This window comes from Stegostoma tigrinum, chromosome 24 (assembly GCF_030684315.1).
Source record: "Stegostoma tigrinum isolate sSteTig4 chromosome 24, sSteTig4.hap1, whole genome shotgun sequence".
Classification (NCBI taxonomy): Eukaryota; Metazoa; Chordata; class Chondrichthyes; order Orectolobiformes; family Stegostomatidae; genus Stegostoma; species Stegostoma tigrinum.
The window spans coordinates 1,407,328-1,426,092 of NC_081377.1; the positions used below are offsets into that span (position 1 = coordinate 1,407,328).

General features: G+C 41.9%; 1 protein-coding gene across 1 annotated transcript in view; it reads right to left on the reverse strand.

The window, feature by feature from the left end:
• Window positions 1–18,765, reverse strand: part of LOC125464871 (potassium voltage-gated channel subfamily KQT member 4-like) — a 534,184-nt gene that overhangs the window by 146,325 nt on the left and 369,094 nt on the right. Inside the window, exons 6-7 of the mRNA XM_059654245.1 lie at window positions 14,317–14,427; window positions 6,005–6,100 (exon numbers count right to left, since the gene is read on the reverse strand). Of these exons, the coding sequence (XP_059510228.1) occupies window positions 6,005–6,100; window positions 14,317–14,427 (207 nt within the window). The remainder of the gene's footprint in view (window positions 1–6,004; window positions 6,101–14,316; window positions 14,428–18,765) is intronic.

The window sequence follows — 18,765 nt, forward strand, 5'->3', positions numbered from 1 at the left end:
TCTCAAATGTTTCAATAAGATCTCCTCTCATTCTTCTAAGTAGAATCTCAAATTACTCTCTCCATATAAAATGACTCCATACCTGGTATCAACCTGCAGAACCTACTCTGAACTTCTTCAACGCCAATATATCTTTCCTTCGTGGTCTGACTAGTGCCGTGTATAGTTTTAGCAAGAGCCTCTACCTCTATTTTTGTACTTCAATCCGGTTGAAATAAAGGCCAACATTTCCCTTCCCTACCACCCACTGAACTTGACTGCTAGCTTTCTGTAATTTACCCATGAGAACTTTGGGATGTGAGTTTTGCTGTCTGGGATTTATTGCCCATCCCTATTGCCCTGGAGCAGGTGTGAAGCAATGGTGAAGTCATTCCAAGTCAGGATGATGTGTGACTTGGAGGGAAACTTTCAGGTGGTAGTGTTTCCAAGTATCTACTGCCCTTGTTCTTGATTGTCGTAGTTTGGGATGTGCTGTCGGAAGACCCTGGGTGAGTTACTGGTATGTTTCATTCTTCTATTTTAATTTTTATACAAATGCTCGAACCCTTAGGCAGATTTTCTGCCCTGCCCACCTCGGCAACTAGCAGTCTCTTAGGTTCTTCTCAGGTAGCATATCCTGATTTTCAATGTAACTTCTTCCTCACAAATCTGAAAATCTGACAAAAAATGGTGCGGACTGCTCATTCAAACAGAAACTGGTTTGGTCCTGTTCTTACTCTAATCAGACTATATGCAAAGAACACAGGAAAGATACAATCTGCGACTGGAGGAGCAATAGGCAGGGTAGGTGCTAGGCACAAGGGAGTCTCTGGGGGAAGTATCTTCCAGAGACCAGTGGCTAGAGCAAGATGCCATGCAGGAAAATCATATGAACACAGGAATTAGGGGCAGGGGTAGACCATTCAGTGTCTTAAGCCTGATCCAACATTCAATAAGATGAGCTGATGTGTTCACCTTGTGACTATACATTCCCATCCACTCCCAACTATCTTCTATTCCCTATCCTAATAATGATCTATTTATCTCCACCTATAATATATTCAATAGCCCTGCCTCCACCACTTTCTGAGGCAGTCACAAAATCCTCTTAGAGAAAATAGTTCTCCTAATCTCTGTCCCAAAAGGCCAACCTGTAATTTTAGAAACCATCCATAAGAGAAAACATCTTTTTCACTCCACTTCTCCCCTATTCAGGATCTTATACAGTTCAATCAAATCTCTCCTCACTCTAGTGGAAAGACCTTCACCCTGTCCAAGCTTTCCTCATAAGAAAACCTGCTCATTCTAGGTACTGAAATAGTAAACGCCCTCTTAACCACCTCCATTACATTTAAACATAGGAGCAAAAAATTACACACAGTTATTGAGATGTAGTCTCACCAATGCCCTGTACAACTGAAGCAGAACATGCTTACTTCTAAATAAAATTCCCCTTAGAATAAATCTATTAGCCTTATGGAACTTGAATACCAATAGTGTGAAAGAAAGCCATTTGGCCCATCCAGTCCACAGCAATCCTCCAAAGGCATTCCACCCAGACCAACCCCATCCCAACAACCCTGCATTTTCCATGGCTAATCCACGTTGCCTACATATCCCTGGATACTGTGGAGCAAATTAGCATGGCCAATTGACCCAACCCATGTATGTTTGGACTTTCGGAGGAAACGGAGCACCCGGAGGAAAACCGCACAGACTGTCGCCTGAGGATGGAATTGAACCCAGGTACTTGATGCTGTGAGGCAGCAGTGTTAACCAATGAGCCACCATGCTGCCCCTTGGTTATGTGCAGTGCCTATATGCTAACCTTTTGTTACTCATTAACTAGAAAGCCTAGAACACTCTGCACCTTGGAACTCTGAAGCTGATAATTGGTGGGAGGGAGATAGCCACTGAAGGGGAGCCATGTATCTCGCGAGATGCTTGTTTGTCTGCAGGATTTGGGGGATGCTGCGTGGTGGTAAGAGGAAGCTGCAAAGAGGATGTTGGAGATGGGATGTGTAAGTGGGGATTAAGAAAGATAGGGAAGCTGCAAGGTAGATCAGTAGGAGATGGAGGAGAGACTGAGAAGAGAGATGGATTAGACAGAGAGAGTGTAAGGCAGATGGGATGGGTGAATGGACAGCTGCAAGGTAGTATGGGGACTGTCAGGAGGAGACAGCAGCTACAAGGCAATGAGGGGAAAATAGGGTGCTGCTGAAAGGAAACAGCTAGAAGATAGGCAGCCTGCAACAGGTGTGAAAGGAGATGGGAAGGCCACAGGGGTGGTGGTGGGTATGACGGAGAGACTGGGAGGTAGGTGGGGCTGTAAGGGAGCTGTGGAAAGTCAGACAGACTGCATAACCAGGAAGGATTGCATGAGAGGGAAGTTGCACAGGGTTTGGAGATAGAGGGAGGCTGAAAATTATGTGAAAGAAAGAGGTTGTATCAGAATGGTGGAGGTGGGGCTGGGGATAGGAAAGAGAGAGAGGCTGGAAAGACGAGAACACAATTTTGAACTCTCAACAATAGAACACTTAGCTAACTGGAAGATAGAAAAACTCAAAGTCACTGAGTTCATAAATTACTTGAAAATGAAGGTGAAATCTCTGGCTGAAGGCTGCATATGTTCAGGAGCAACTATCTGGGATAAATCTGTTGGCTGCCATTTTAACACCCGGCACACTTAGCAACCAAGCTATATGACCACATATTGCGCCTCTAAGAAAGAAGACGTATCTTCTTTCACACAATCATTACTAGCAAAATCAAACATGATCTCACATTCTTGATCAGGCCCAATTTCAAATATTAAAGGGATTTGATAGGCCAGATAGGGAAATATGTTTCTATGGTGAAGGAATTAAGAGCAAATAGACATGATTTTAAAATTCATGCCAGTTTATCTAGGATGAAACCAACATGTATTTTCACACATGGGGGAGTAAAAATTAGAAACTCTTTTCCTCAAATGGTTGGGGATCCAGAGATTAGGTGGAGTTTCAAAGTGAAATAAATAAAGCTTAGTTAGGTAAAGTATCAAAGAATAAAGGAACAAAGTCAGATTAGTGAAGTTCTGGTACGACTCAGCTGAATGGTGATGCAGGGTCAAGAAGCTTAATGGCCTTTGGTCAGTTCTTAATGTTATGCTCTCTCAGTCTCTCTTCCCATGTGTTTTACAGGGTTTTAAAATGGGAAGCTCCTGATTTGTATCAGAGATAATGGGAACTGCAGATGCTGGAGAATTCCAAGATAATAAAATGTGAGGCTGGATGAACACAGCAGGCCAAGCAGCATCTCAGGAGCACAAAAGCTGACGTTTCGGGCCTAGACCCTTCATCAGAGAGGGGGATGGGGAGAGGGAACTGGAATAAATTGGGAGAGAGGGGGAGGCGGACCGAAGATGGAGAGTAAAGAAGATAGGTGGAGAGAGTGTAGGTGGGGAGGTAGGGAGGGGATAGGTCAGTCCAGGGAAGACGGACAGGTCAAGGAGGTGGGATGAGGTTAGTAGGTAGCTGGGGGTGCGGCTTGGGGTGGGAGGAAGGGATGGGTGAGAGGAAGAACCGGTTAGGGAGGCAGAGACAGGTTGGCACGCTTGGGGTCAAATTGGGAAGGCTGAAATGTGGACTGTAGTCCCTTGGGGATGATCTGGTTCCTTAGGCAGGTGCTGAGGAAGGTGATGTGGCTGTGGTACCTGGTTTGCTTCAGGACATGGTCGAGCAGTTTCAAGGCCGAAGAGATTACAAGAGAGTCTAGGCCCGAAACGTCAGCTTTTGTGCTCCTGAGATGCTGCTTGGCCTGCTGTGTTCATCCAGCCTCACATTTTATTATCTTGGAATTCTCCAGCATCTGCAGTTCCCATTATCTCTGATACAATTTTAACCTCACTGCGAAGCCTCTTCCAGGGATGCCTAACCTGAAGAAGTTACCCTCCTCCCTCCGGACCAACCTCAGGGAATCTCTCTCCCATTGCAACTCTCTTGTAATCTCTTCGGCCTTGAAACTGCTCGACCATGTCCTGAAGCAAACCAGGTACCACAGCCACATCACCTTCCTCAGCACCTGCCTACGGAACCAGATCATCCCCAAGGGACTACAGTCCACATTTCAGCCTTCCCAATTTGGCCCCAACCGTGCCAACCTGTCTCTGCCTCCCTAACCGGTTCTTCCTCTCACCCATCCCTTCCTCCCACCCCAAGCTGCACCCCCAGCTACCGACTAACCTCATCCCACCTCCTTGACCTGTCCGTCTTCCCTGGACTGACCTATCCCCTCCCTACTTCCCCACCTACACTCTCTCCACCTATCTTCTTAACTCTCCATCTTCGGTCCGCCTCCCCCTCTCTCCCTATTTATTCCAGTTCCCTCTCCCCATCCCCCTCTCTGATGAAGGGTCTAGGCCCGAAACGTCAGCTTTTGTGCTCCTGAGATGCTGCTTGGCCTGCTGTGTTCATTCAGCCTCACATTTTATTAGCTCCTGATTTGTACTCTGTACTTGCTCTTCTTCCCACTCTGGGTATTTTTTGTGATATAAGCCTTGACCCTTCACCTCAAGATTCAAGAATGTAAAGGATTTAATTTGGACAGGAATACTTCTTGTTAGCATGGTGTAACTAAACTTAAACAGCAGATACAATAACTTCTGTGTACTTGCATTCGTACCATATTGCATACAATAGCAGAAACTTTCAAGTTGCCACGGCTGTCACAGGGATTCTCTTACATGGGAGAGGTGTGTGTGTTGGGGAGGATTGGAGTCTGAATTCTTAATGTAATTACAGAATGGGCATGAACCTTAAACATTAAGCTTTTCTGTGCTAGCAATGTTTCAAGCTGTTGTGACCTTTCATTCAATTCACTTAAGAGGGGATTGGGGTAGAGGATCCACAGATGCTAAATCACTGAAAATCAACTCAGCTAGGTACTTTTAATTTCAGAAAATACAGCTTCATCCAGCATGTCATTGTAGTCAGTCTTGTTCCTATTTCACTACTCCAGCCCTCTTCCATTGCAGCTGTTTCCCATCTGAACCCTTGCCACCTCTTTCCTAGTCCATTACATTTGAATGGAGAAATAGAATTGTCCTATTCAGCCTCTTAATCCCATTCTACTATTCAATAAATCATGACTGACAGTGACTAAATCCATAAGCACACCTTTGCACTATCCCTTTATACACTTTCACACATAAAAATCTGTGAATCTGAGAGATAAAATTACAGTTGATTAAAGTCAAGCTTTAAAACTTGACTACACCTTGTAAATTCCTTAAACTGGCAAAAATAGTTCCTTTCTATCTTCTCTCCAGTTCATCTTAATGTTTTAATCATCCTTACCTTTTTAAACTCCAGAGAATAGATTTGTGACCATGAGTCATATCCTGCCAATTCTGGTACCTGACCGTTAACCCTAGTCTCTGTCTCCTGCCACGCAGGTCAATCCACAAATGTCTCCCTCTTCACTACTTTAGTCAACATTTCAAAACATTCAAACAGGTTTGTGAGGCATGATCTCCTTCCCAGTTCTCTCAGATCTGCTGAATTTTAAGAGATGTTGAGTCACGCATTCCTGATAATTTCACAATAACGGATGTGGAGTTAACTGGTCTTTAATTTCCTGATTTCTCTTTCTAAACACTTGTAAAAGGTGACAGGACACACAATTTTCCAATCTGAAAAATGGTTCTGGAATTACAAAAACTTTAGAAGATTATTTCCAGAACATTTGTAACATTCTCATCAACTTTGCCTGAAATTGCTAGGGTGGAAACCATTACTATATTTACTGAGCTGCTATGGATTCCAGGAGAAGTGTGAGGTTAAGTAGATAAAAGCTTTTTCTTCATTCAGATTGCCAGATTGCTCATGTTGCACTACATCAAAACCCACCCCAAAACTGGTGTTCAAAGCCATTCCTTAGCATTGAGACTTAGGTAACAAAGCAGTGCCTGACCATTTAAAGTGATTTGCTGTGATTGTAATGTGCTCTCAAATAATGCTGCCAGAGTGTAAAATTCTTCACTTACTTGAATGAGATTGGCAGCAGGTGTTCTTCTTTTCTCAAAGTGTTTCTGTCGATGTTGTTCTTGCACTTTGAGTGCAAAACCAGAACCTAGAATTCCCTGCAGACAACACATGACAGTCAATTACTACTTGAGATACAACATTGATCTAAACTGCACATTGTTTGCATTGTAAGTGGCAAAACAACATAACATCCTAGCCGGATATTAAAGTATGGGATCAGAGATAATGGGAACTGCAGATGCTGGAGAATCCAAGATAACAAAGTGTGGAGCTGGATGAACACAGCAGGCCAAGCAGCATCACAGGAGCACAAAAGCTGATGTTTCAGGCCTAGCCCCTTCATCAGATTGACGACATGTCCATCATGGGCCTCTTGCAGTGCCACAATGATGCCACCCGAAGGTTTCAGGAACAGCAACTCATATTCTGCTTGGGAACCCTGCAGCCCAATGGTATCAATGTGGACTTCACAAGCTTCAAATTCTCCCCTTCTCCCACCGCATCCCAAAACCAGCCCAGTTCGTCCTCTCCCCCCACTGCATCACACAACCAGCCCAGCTCGCCCCCCCCACTACATCCCAAAACCAGCCCAGCCTGTCTCTGCCTCTCTAACCTGTTCTTACTCTCACCCATCCCTTCCTCCCACCTCAAGCCGCACCTCTATTTCCTACCTACTAACCTCATCCCACCTCCTTGACCTGTCCGTCTTCCCTGGACTGACCTATCCCCTCCCTACCTCCCCACCTATACGCTCCTCTCCACCTATCTTCTTTTCTCTCCATCTTCGGTCCGCCTCCTAACTCTCCCCATTTATTCCACAACCCTCTCCTCATCCCCCTCTGATGAAGGGTCTAGGCCCGAAACGTCAGCTTTTGTGCTCCTGAGATGCTGCTTGGCCTGCTGTGTTCATCCAGCTCCACACTTTGTTATATTGAAGTATTGGACTTTCTTTTTGGATTCTATCCTCCTTCCTGATGTTGCTAACTTTTCTGGAGTCATTCCACATTGACGAGTGTCCCTCAAATATCTTGTCCAAGTGTTTAACGTTCACATCTCAGACTGCGCTGTGAGTGACCCCTTTTACCAAGGGGACAGCAGAAACAAACACAAATCAGACCTTGTTGAATGTGCACAAGATAATAATCAACTCAAGGGCCCTGGGTGTTTTTTCTCATCGCTAGTCGAGGGTATTGAAGGAAGTTATAGTATCTCTGCATTGTCAATGCCTCAGTTAAGACATCACACCGAGAAATCATGATCATCTTGTAGGCTTCAACAGCATGGGTAGCCTATTTAGTCATGGACTCATTGGGGTCTACCATACTAGCCAATCATACCGGCCAATAAGTGAAAAAGACACGTTTTAATGAAGCTTTCCATCTTGCACTTATCAGTACAATTCACAAGAGGTAACAAATAAAAGGCAAAATAACATTTATATAGCCTGAGAAAAAAAAGTCCTGTGGGGTAATGGCTACTCTGATCAGATGATCTACATAGACATAGAAAATATAGGTAGGAGTAGGCCATTTGGCCCTTCGAGCCTGCGACAATATTTAATCTAAGATAACGAAGTGTGAAGCTGGATGACCACAGCAGGCTAAGCAGCATCTCAGGAGCACAAAAGCTGACGTTTTGGGCCTAGACCCTTCTTGTGGCTGATCATCAGACTCTGTTACCCTGTTCAAGCTTTTGCCCTATATCCTGTGACATTTTTATCCATAAGAACTATATCTATTTCATTCTTAATAAGATCATAAGGTCATAAGACACAAGAGCATAAATGAGGCCATTCGGCCCATTGAGTCTGCTCCACCATTCAATCACGGCTGATAAGTTCCTCAACCCCATTCCCCCGCTTTCTCCCTGTAACCGTTGATCCCCTCTATCTATCTCAGTCTTAAATGTACTCAATGTCCTGGCCTCCATAGCCTTCTGTGGCAGTGAATTCCATAGATTTACCACTCTCTGGCTGAAGACGTTTCTCCTTATCTCCATTCCTTTTACTTTGAGGCTGTGCCCTCGGGTCCTAGTCTCTCCAATCAATGGAAGCATCCTCCCAACATCCACTCTGTCCAGGCCATTCAGTATTCTGTAAGTTTCAATTAGATCCCCCCTCATCCTTTTAAACTCCAATAAGTATAGGCCCAGACTCATCATACGTTCCTTATATGATCCTCTGGGAAGCCAGGGAGGAGATTGCCGAGCCTTTGGCATTGATCTTTAACTCATCATTGTCCACAGGAATAGTGCCAGAAGACTGGAGGATAGCAAATGTGGTTCCCCTGTTCAAGAAGGGGAGAAGAGACAATCCTGGTAATTATAGACCAGTGAGCCTTACTTCAGTTGTTGGTAAAGTGTTGGAAAGGATTATAAGAGATAGGATTTATAATCATTGAGAAAAGAATAATTTGATTACGGATAGTCAGCACAGTTTTGTGAAGGGTAGGTCGTGACTCACAAACCTTATTGAGTTCTTTGAGAAGGTGACCAAACAGGTAGATGAGAGTAAACCGGTTGATCTGGTGTCTATGGATTTCAGCATGGCGTTCGATAAGGTTCCCCACAGTAGCTATTGTACAAATTGCGGAGGAATGGGATTGTGGGAGATATAGCAGTTTGGATCAGAAATTGGCTTGCTGAAAGAAGACAGAGGATGGTAGTTGATGGGAAATGTTCATCCTGGAGTCCAGTTACTAGTGGTGTACCACAAGGGTCGGTGTTGGGTCCACTGCTGTTTGTCATTTTTATAAGCGACCTGGATGAGGGCGTAGAAGGATGGGTTAGTAAATTTGCAGACGACACTAAGGTCGATGGAGTTGTGGATAGTGACGAAGGATGTTGTAGGTTACAGAGAGACATCGATAAGCTGCAGAGCTGGGCTGAGAGGTGGCAAATGGAGTTTAATGCGGACAAGTGTGAGGTGATGCGCTTTGGTCGGAGTAACTGGAATGCAAAGTACTGGGCTAATGGTAAGATTCTTAGTAGTGTAGATGAGCAGAGAGATCTCGGTGTCCATGTACACAGATCCTTGAAAGTTGCCAACCAGGTTGACAGGGCTGTTAAGAAGGCATACAGTGTTTTAGCTTTTATTAATAGAGGGATAGAGTTCCAGAACCAAGAGGTTATGCCGCAGCTGTACAAAACTCTGGTGTGGCCGCACTTGGAGTATTGCGTACAGTTCTGGTCATCGCATTATAAGAAGGATGTGGAAGCTTTGAAAAGTGTGCAGAGGAGATTTACTAGGATGTTGTCTGGTATGGAGGGAAGGTCTTACGAGGAAAGGCTGAGGGACTTGGGGCTGTTTTCATTCGAGGGAAGAAGGTTGAGAAGTGACTTAATTGAGACGTATAAGATAATCAGAAGGTTAGATAGGGAGGGATAGGAAGAGCCTTTTTCCTAGGATGGTGACGGCGAGCACGAGGGGGCATAGCTTTAAATTGAGGAGTGAAAGATATAGGACAGATGTCAGAGGTAGTTTCTTTACTCAGAGAGTAGTAAGGGAATGGAACGCTTTGCCTGCAACGGTAGTAGATTCGCCAACTTTACGTACATTTAAGTCGTCATTGGGCAAGCATATGGACGTACATGGAATAGTGTAGGTTAGATGGGCTTCAGATTGGTATGACAGGTCGGCACAACATCGAAGGCCGAAGGGCCTGTACTGTGCTGTAATGTTCTATGTTCTATGTTCATATGTTAAGCTTTTTATTCCCGGGACTATTCTTGACGACATCTGATTTCTTGACTTCAATTTTCTGTGACAGAGAATTCCACAGGCTCACCACTTTCCAAAGAAATTTCTCCTCATTTCAGTTCTAAAGTGTTTACTGAATACCCTTAGACCGTGACCCCTGACTCCAGACTCCCTGAGCATCAGAAACGTCCTTCCCGCTTTACCCTGTCTAGACCTGTTAAAATTTTATAGTTTCAGTGAGGCTAATTGGAATGTAATTATGTAATTGTTCATACTGTGGGTTTTGGCAAATGCGGGAAAGTTTGAAAGGGTGTGCATGAGAGAACGAAGTAATTCTATCTCTTGCTACAGGCTTCATGACTTACTGCACCAGTCTCCTGTTACCTTATTGGTTAAAGTCTCAAAACAAACAATTTCATACCTGTATTGGGATTTGATTATTAGGACTCAAAAACGTACCATACATCCACTCTTTCTAAGGTTACTTCCTTGAGTACTGTAGGGTGTAGATTATCAGGCCCTGGGAATTTATAAGCCTTTGATTTCATCAATTTCCCCAACATCATTTCCCTACTCAGACTGATTTCCTTCAGTTCTTCCCTCTCACAATTCCCCATGTTCCACAACATTTTGAGATATTAATTGAGACCCCTTGTGATGACAGACCGAAATATGTATTCAATTGATATTGTTTACATTTCTTTGTTCATAATTGTAACTTTTCCTTGTGACATTTGACTTTACTATCTTTTTCTCTTCACATACCTGTAGAAAGGTTTACAAACTGTTTACTCTTGTAGCAGGAGCAGGTCATTCAGTTTCTTAAGATAGTTCTGCCATTTAATAAGATCATGGCTGATTGGATTGTAACCTCAAATCCACAATCCCCCAATCGTGATAACGTTTCAATTCTTCGCTTATCAAGAACCTATCATAAAAATAAAGGACTCTGCTTCCACCATCAACAGATAAAGTTAGCTGTTTCATGTTGTTACTATGCAGTAGCAATACAAATGGTGTTTTCCACTAAAAGGGTGCTGCCTTCAAGCTAAAAGACATTCTGTCCATCACACGAATGAGTAGTGTGGTATATGAATTTCAGTGCCAGTGTGCTACCCAGAACGTAGGTCATAATTTCCAAAGGATATGGTATATCATATCAAATAGCATATCCCTTTAGCAGCTTGCAACAAACAAGGCGCTGACTGTACACAAACAGCCCACGCCAGAAAAATTCACAACATGATGCCCAACATTAGATATAATTCATTTACTAAATAAATCCTGAGTGTGCAAATTAATTATGCTGACAACTAGTTGGATTTGTAGTATGATATACTTGTACATACTGAAAGCTACATATAGCAATACACAAGGCCACATTATTGAAGGGAAGGTGACAACCTCGGGGTATTATCACTGTTATTCCAGAGGGCCCAGGTGATGTTCTGAGGATCCTGAGTTTGAATCTCAGCAGCAGATGATGAACTTTAAATTCAATAAAAATATGCTATTAGGAGTCCTAGCGATGACCATGAATCACTGTCGATTGTAAGGAAAAAACAATCCAGTTCACTGATGGGAGATCATGCCTCACAAATTTGTTAGCATTCTTTGATGAAGTGACCAGGAAGATTGACAAAAGTAGGGTGGCAGACCCTGAAATCAGCCTTACTGATGGGGTTTCACATGGTAGGCTACTCTGGAATGTTGGATCACATGGAATCCATGGAGAGCTGGCAAATTGGATACACAATTGGTTTGATGCTAGAAAGGAGAGAGTAATAGTGGAAGGATGCTTGATGGACTAGAAGGCTGTGAGTAGTGTTGTGCCTCAGGGGTTCGTGTAGGGCCAATTGTTGTTTGCTACCTGTATCAATGATTTGGATGAGAATGTACAAGGCATGACTAGTAAGTTTGAGGATGACACTAAAATAGACGGTATTGTGGACAGCGAGGATGGCTATCAGAAATTGTGCAGGATCTTGATCAGCCGGGCAAGTGGGCAGAGAAATAGCAAATGGAGTTCATTATAAATAAGTGTGAGGTATTGCATTTTGGAAAGTCAAATCAAGGTAGGAGTTTTCATGGTGAATGGTAGGGCCTTAAGGAGTGTAGTGGAACAGAGGGACCTTGGAGTTCAGGTGTACGGTTCTCTAAAAGTGGATTCACAGGTAGACATGGCAGTGAAGAAGGCTTTTGGTACACTGGCCTTCATCAGTTATGGCAATAATTATAGAGGTTGGGAAGTTATGTTGCACTTGTACAGGACATTAGTGAGGTCTCATACGGAGTATTGTGTTCAGTTTTAGTCATCTTGGTATAGGAAGGATGTTATTAAACTGGAAAGTGTGCAGAAGAAATTTATAAGGATGTTGCCAGAGCTCAAGGGACTGAATTACAGGGAGAGGTTGGACAAGCTAGGACTCTTTTCTTCAGCACGTAGGAGACTGTGGGAGGATCTTATAGAAGTATATAAGATCATGAGAGGCATGGATAGAGTGAATGCTCTCAGTCTTTCTTCGAGGGTTGGGGAATCAAGGACTCAAGGGCATCAATTTAAGGTAAGTGGGGAAAGAATACATGGGAATGTGAAGGACAACTTTTTTATACAGTGAGTGGTATGCGTGTGAAATGAGCTGCCAGTGGAAGTGGTTGAGGCGGGTAAATTAGCAACATTTATTAAGCATTTGGATGAATACATAGATAGGAAAGATTCAGAAGGATATGGGCCAAGTGCAGGGAAATGGGGTTAGCATGGATGGACATTTGGTTGGCATGGACCAGTTTGGGCTGAAGGGTCTGTCTCCATGCTATCAGACTCTATGACTCTATAATGTCTTTTGCTGACCAAGTGTAGTCTATCAACATTTGCATTTCACACTAAAATGAGCGCAAAGGGCAATGAAAATCTTCAGCGAGATATAGATAGGTTAAGTGAGTGCGAAGGGTCTGGTAGATGGAATACAATGTTAGTAAATGTGAGATCATCCATTTTGGTAGGAATAACAGCAAAATGAACTACTACTTAAATGCTGAAAAATTGTAGCATGCTGCTGTGCAGAGAGACCTAGACATCCTTGTGCATGAGTCACAAAAAGTTGGTTTGCAGGTGCTACAGGTAATTAAGGAGGCAAATGGAATATTGTCCTTCATTGCTGGAGGGATGGAGTTTAAAAATAGGGAGGTTATACTGCAGCTGTATAGGGTGCTGGTGAGCCCTTTTGGTCTCCTGACTTGAAAAAGGATGTACTGGCACTGAAGGCGGTGCAGAAGAGGTTCGGTAAATTGATTTTGGAATTGAGTGGGTTGCTTTATGATGAGAGATTGAGTAGACTGGGACTGTAATGACTGGAATTTAGAAGACCAAAGGGGGGATCTTATATAAACAATCAAAATGATGAAGGAAATAGATAGGATAGAAGCAGGGACGTTGTTTCCACTGAGGGTGAAACTAGAACTTGGGGGCATAGCCTCAAAATTGGGGGAGCAGATTTAAGACTGAGTTGAGGAGGAACTTCTTCACCCAAAGGTTTGTGAATTTGTGGAATTCCCTGCGCAGTGGAGCAGCTGAAGCTATCTTGTTCAATGTTTTTAAGGCGAAGACAGACAGATTTTTGAACGATGAAGGAATTAAGGGTATGGTGACTACGCAAGTGTGGAGCCGAGTCCATTAAAAGATCAGGTATGATCTTATTGAATGGTGGAGCAGGCTCAATGGGCCAAAAGGCCTATTCCTGCTCCTATTTCTTATTTCGGACAGAAAGAACAAGTACACACACTGTACCCATGTCAACTCAACAAATGGTTCATTTCTGGGTGCAATGCTTTGACTAATCAGAGTCAAACTGTGTATTTTAAAATAAATTTTAAACGAATCATGGCAGTTAACTGTGTCACGACTCAATGGGGATGGCATACCAGGAATCAAGTCACACTATTTCCAGAGTTGCCACAAACGTGAAAATTTAATGAAACTATTGGATTGTCCAATTTGTCTCTAAATGATTGCCACCCAAGATAAAAGCAAACCACAAGAGGTTTCTTCACTAACAGTAAAAACAACTATTTATTGTAACATACTTAAATTTAACAAAAACACTTAAAAATGATTTATAATTACAGTAACTTAAACTTTACCCCTTTTATAATTTCCACAGGCACAAAGAGAAGCAGACAAAACACAAATATTGAGTGGAGAGAAAACTGTGATCAGTACAAGAAAGTTCTGTAGCAAACGTCCAATTCATAAAACCAGATGGGCTGGTTTCACAATTAATCTGATTCTTCAATTATGGCACAATGGACAGTGTTTAGTCCACTAGTTGATTCGTTGGACATGGACCTTTCTTTTCCCTTTGGATTCAGAATTCTATCTTCAGCATTTCTCAATGTATTTCTTTTGATCTTTCAACCACAATTGGAAAGAGCCACTTTACAGAGAAAGGGGAGAGACAAATTTATCCAGCCATTTTTGAAGGTCTCTCTGCTTGTCTCTTTTCATTCTCCTCATACAATATAAAAGTTGTTTTCCTTTCACTTTAGTAATTTTTGTGAATTTTGCTGATGAGGGTAATATGACCAGCTTTCAGAAAATATGTCTCATATACTTACAGCTGGTAGAGCAAAGAAAGAGACTCCTAATAGTGCAAATCCTGCTGCCAACATGCGACCAAGCCATGTTTGTGGAGTTTTATCACCGTAGCCAATTGTTGTTAGTGTAACCTGCAAAATTAGAGAAGATTTTTAAAATTGAGTTTTTCAACTAATTTAAATTCTATTTTTTCACCCCAAGTAGTTTGATCATTTTAACCAGGCAGACAGCAGCTCTCACTGTTCGGCTCTCATTGTTCTGTGACATATCACAGCCAGATTTCTGCTCCAAACCGGTTATGGAGTAGAAGGTTAACTATACCTTTAATCTTATAACAGCGACTGAGCACATGTATCAGCAGCCATATCATAATTATGTCTGGTTACATGAAAGTAGATCAGGTCACAGAGATGCTTTCTCGTACGCTATCCTGTATGTAGCGTGTGTATCAAATAATGTTATTGATGCTCACTGACAAGATTGAGGACTGCCTTCTGTTCACAACCCAGACCTCATCTGACTGCACTGGGAAAAGTAGAGTAAAACAATAGTGGAATTCTGTTGGCACAGCATAAGATCGAAGAAATTAAACCAAACTGAACAAATCCAAGCAAATGTGCAGCAAAATGTTGTTTTACTCACTTGTGTTATCTTAAGAATTGGATATATGAAAATTGAGCAGCCTCTTAGAGGCTTTGAACAGAGTAATTGATAATTATTTGGATAAAAATACTGTGCAAGTGATGGTGAAAAGTAAGAGATTGGCAGTCAGTAATGATGCTTATTTGCAGAGCCAATGCAGGCACAACTGGCTGAATGGCTCCATCTGCATCCATATCACCTCTGTGATTAAAACGAAACTCCAAATCCATTGTTAAATTTAAACTTTAATCAATGGTTAATAGATTGCTGATACAGAAGAAAAGTGAGAAAACCTAGAGATACTAGGAATGCTGGTCAGAGTGGGGCAGGCAAATCACTTAAAATAGTGGGATGAAGAAGTTAGAGATAAGAGAAACTTTCTTCACACAAGGCTGTGTGATGTACCCTGAAGAATGGTAAAGTATGTCCTATACTCAGAAGTTTAAACTGTAATTAAACAGAGGTAGTGTGTATGTTTGGGAGGTAAACAAATTGCTTCAGAAAGAACCTAAAATGCTAATCTCTGATCTGAAGAAGAATATTAAGATCATAAAAATTAGACAAAAAAGCCTCAGCTATCAATGGTTTTACATTGCCATGTATAAGGAGAGTGCTAGTTATTTTACATTGACAGAAATGTCTACTCAGGGAAGTTTAATTGATAGCAGGTTTGTTAAAGTAGTTATTCAGATGGCTACTGTTGAACCACATCTTAATGAAAATGAAGCATCCAGTTGTGATGTAAACTATGGGATTTGCGTGTGTAATTTTTAATGTTATTTGGTGTGAGTTTGGATTTCTGGTTATGAGTCAGGAAATTGTAAGGATTTTTGTAATTATTGTGACTATATATGCCTTTAAGAGGGATGTGTCTGTCCTGGTTCTCTTGAAGGTGAGTTTTGCAAATCTGGTACTGAGGCGTCTGCACTATGGAAAGCAAAGTAAATAGCTTTGGCTGTTTGTTAAAATAGACAAAAAAAAAAGCATGAGCGGATGAACTTAGGCTCACACAGACCCAAATTTTAAGTTTGGCTTTCAGTTGTTGAAATCAGGTTTTGAAGTTGAAGCTACTTAACACAGCTCTCTCTCTCTGCTGCTAGATTCTTTCTGTCAGTGCTCCTTTTTCTGGACTGGAAGAGATACCAAGAGAAGGAAATTTGTTTTGCTGAATTTGCCTTTACCAAGGATATATGTTTATCGGATGCTGCTATATTGGAACAGTTAAGAAGTAGTAATTGAAGTATATGTTATTTTGTTAAGTATTTTATTGAGTTTAAGTTATTTCAATTCTTCTTTTTTTGTTTGTATTTTAACTGTGGTGTGAGAATAAAGTATGTTTTGCTTAAATTCTAGTAGTTTGACTAATCAAATAACAGCTGGAATGCAGCCCCTTAATTTTGCAAGTAAATGAGATAAATGTTAGGGTCTAGGCTATCTCCTTAATATGTTTTGAAGTGGTTTGGTCTGGTCCATTACAAATTGGGGGCTCTTGTTAGGATCAAAATCTCTAATTCCAGATTGGGTTTGGGATTATTGGACTCAAAGATGGTGAGTGATGAGTTTTGATGTTCTGTTTTTGTGCGTTGCATTTGGATGGTTTAATTACAATTATAACAATGGCTCTTTCCATAGCTAAGAGCTTCTAGGGTATAGAAGGAACCACCTGGGGAAGGTTTGCACAAGGCAAATCTTTTGGAATTGGCAGACAAACTAGAGTGGGGATTATGTTTGTCGGTGAAGAAAGGGCAGATAATTGCAGCAATAACTGAGCATCAACAATTATCATGAGTGCAATCAGAATAATTGGAAATGGCTAAAATTCAATTGCAATTAAACTGCTTGAATATGAAAAGGAAGTGAAACGGTTTTTGTTAAATCAGAAGTAGAAGAAAAAGAAAGAATAGCCCTAGCATAAGAAAGGAAAAAAAATGACAGAAGAAAGGGAGGAAGAGACAACTTTTAAAATTCATAAGCTGAAACTGAAAAATGAAAGTTGATTTAAAATGACGGAGGTAGTGGTAAAAAATTAAAAATAAGGTGATGCTGGAAACAAACCAAATGACTGGAAGAACAGGACAGGTACAACAGTAGCATGTTGAGACTCTAACCAAAGTAATAAATAATCCAAAACTGTACAAATTAACTTGGTTTATCTCCAGCACTACCTTATTTTTAATTTTGTGTCATTATCTCTCTTCCTCATTTGATTGGATTACATGTCATCCTTTTGCTTGTTATTCAGCTATTAGTTTAGTCACACCATCCAACACTTCAGATCACCTGCAGAAACTTACTATTTGACACTCCACTCGCACCATTTACACGGTCTTTTGATCTCTCTGCCCTTGATCGCTCTCTGCCGATAAATTCTGTGTTTCTCTCTCACTTTGTCTGACAAAGGAGCTGTGCTATGAAAGCTTGTGGTTTCAAATAAATTAGTTGATTATAACCTGCTGTCATTTGACTTCTGATTTTGTCCACTCCAATCCAACACTAGCACCTCCACACTTGTTTTATACATCCATGCTTTACCAAGGTCGATGATAAGGATGTAGAAGCCATTTTTATTTCACTTGAGAAAGTGCCTAAACAAATGAAATGATCACTAGCTTGCGGGCATGGTTAATTCGATCGAATTTGGTAGATAGAGCTAGTGAGGTGTTTGCATCACAATCAGAGGACAATGTTTTAGGAATCTAAGGAGGGGCCTGGTCAAACGTACATCGAGTTTGAAAAGATCAAAGGAAGTAACTTTTATAGGTGGATAGGCGCATTGAAAATTGATCAAACATATGACTCTCTTAGAGAAACTGTTAATTTGGTGGAGTTCATAAATTCATTTCCTGAAGTAGTGAGAACTCATGGAACAGCAGGGAGTTAAAACTGCAAGATTAGCAGCTGAAACAGTTAATTTATTAAAAGCAATATTTGGATAGTTGAAATCTCATACCCCCTTTAGTTTCTACCCTTTTCAGCAATTTGCCTTCATTTTCAGGAGGAGTGAGCGAGAGAGAGAGAAAGAAAGCATGAGGATGCTGCCAGGAATGTAGGTTTTCCACTTTAAAAAGCTTACCACAAGTAGGAGCAGCCTTCATTTATTTGGGCAGCGGCTTAACTTGAGACACGACACGTGTAGTGGCTCCCACCCGCCCTCCTCCACTAACCAAAAAAAGAGATTTGGTAGTGTGTAGATAAGGTAAGGCTTTTTCTATTTCCTTTCTTTTATATCTGTGATTGGTAAAAACTTCTTTCGTTTCTTTTTCATTTATCTAAATTAAGTTTAAGATTAAAAATGGGAGGAGATCTCAGACCTGTGTTGTGCTCCTCTTGCTCAACGTGGGAGCTCATGGACATGGCTGATGTCCCTGACTCCTTCACGTGCAGGAAGTGTGTCCAGCTGCAGCTCTTGTTAGATCGCATCCCAGATGTGGAGCTGCGGATGGACTCACTTTGGAGCATACACGATGCTGAGGGGGTCGTGAATAGCATGTTTAGCGAATTGGTCACACTGCAGATTAGGATTGCTGAGGGAGAAAGGGAATGGGTGACCAAAAGGCAGAGAAAGAGCAGGAAGGCAGTGCAGGTCTCCGCTGCGGTTAGCTCCCCCCAAAACAGGTATACTGTTTTGGATACTGTTGGGGGAGATGGCTCACAAGGGGAAGGCAGCAGTATCCAAGTTCATGGCACTGTGGCTGACTCTGCTGTATAGAAGGGCAGGAAAAACAGTGGAAGGCCTAAAGTCATTGGGGATTCAATTGTAAGGGGAGTAGAAAGATGGTTCTGTGGTCGAAAACAAGACTCCCGAATGGCAGGTGGCCTCCCAGGTG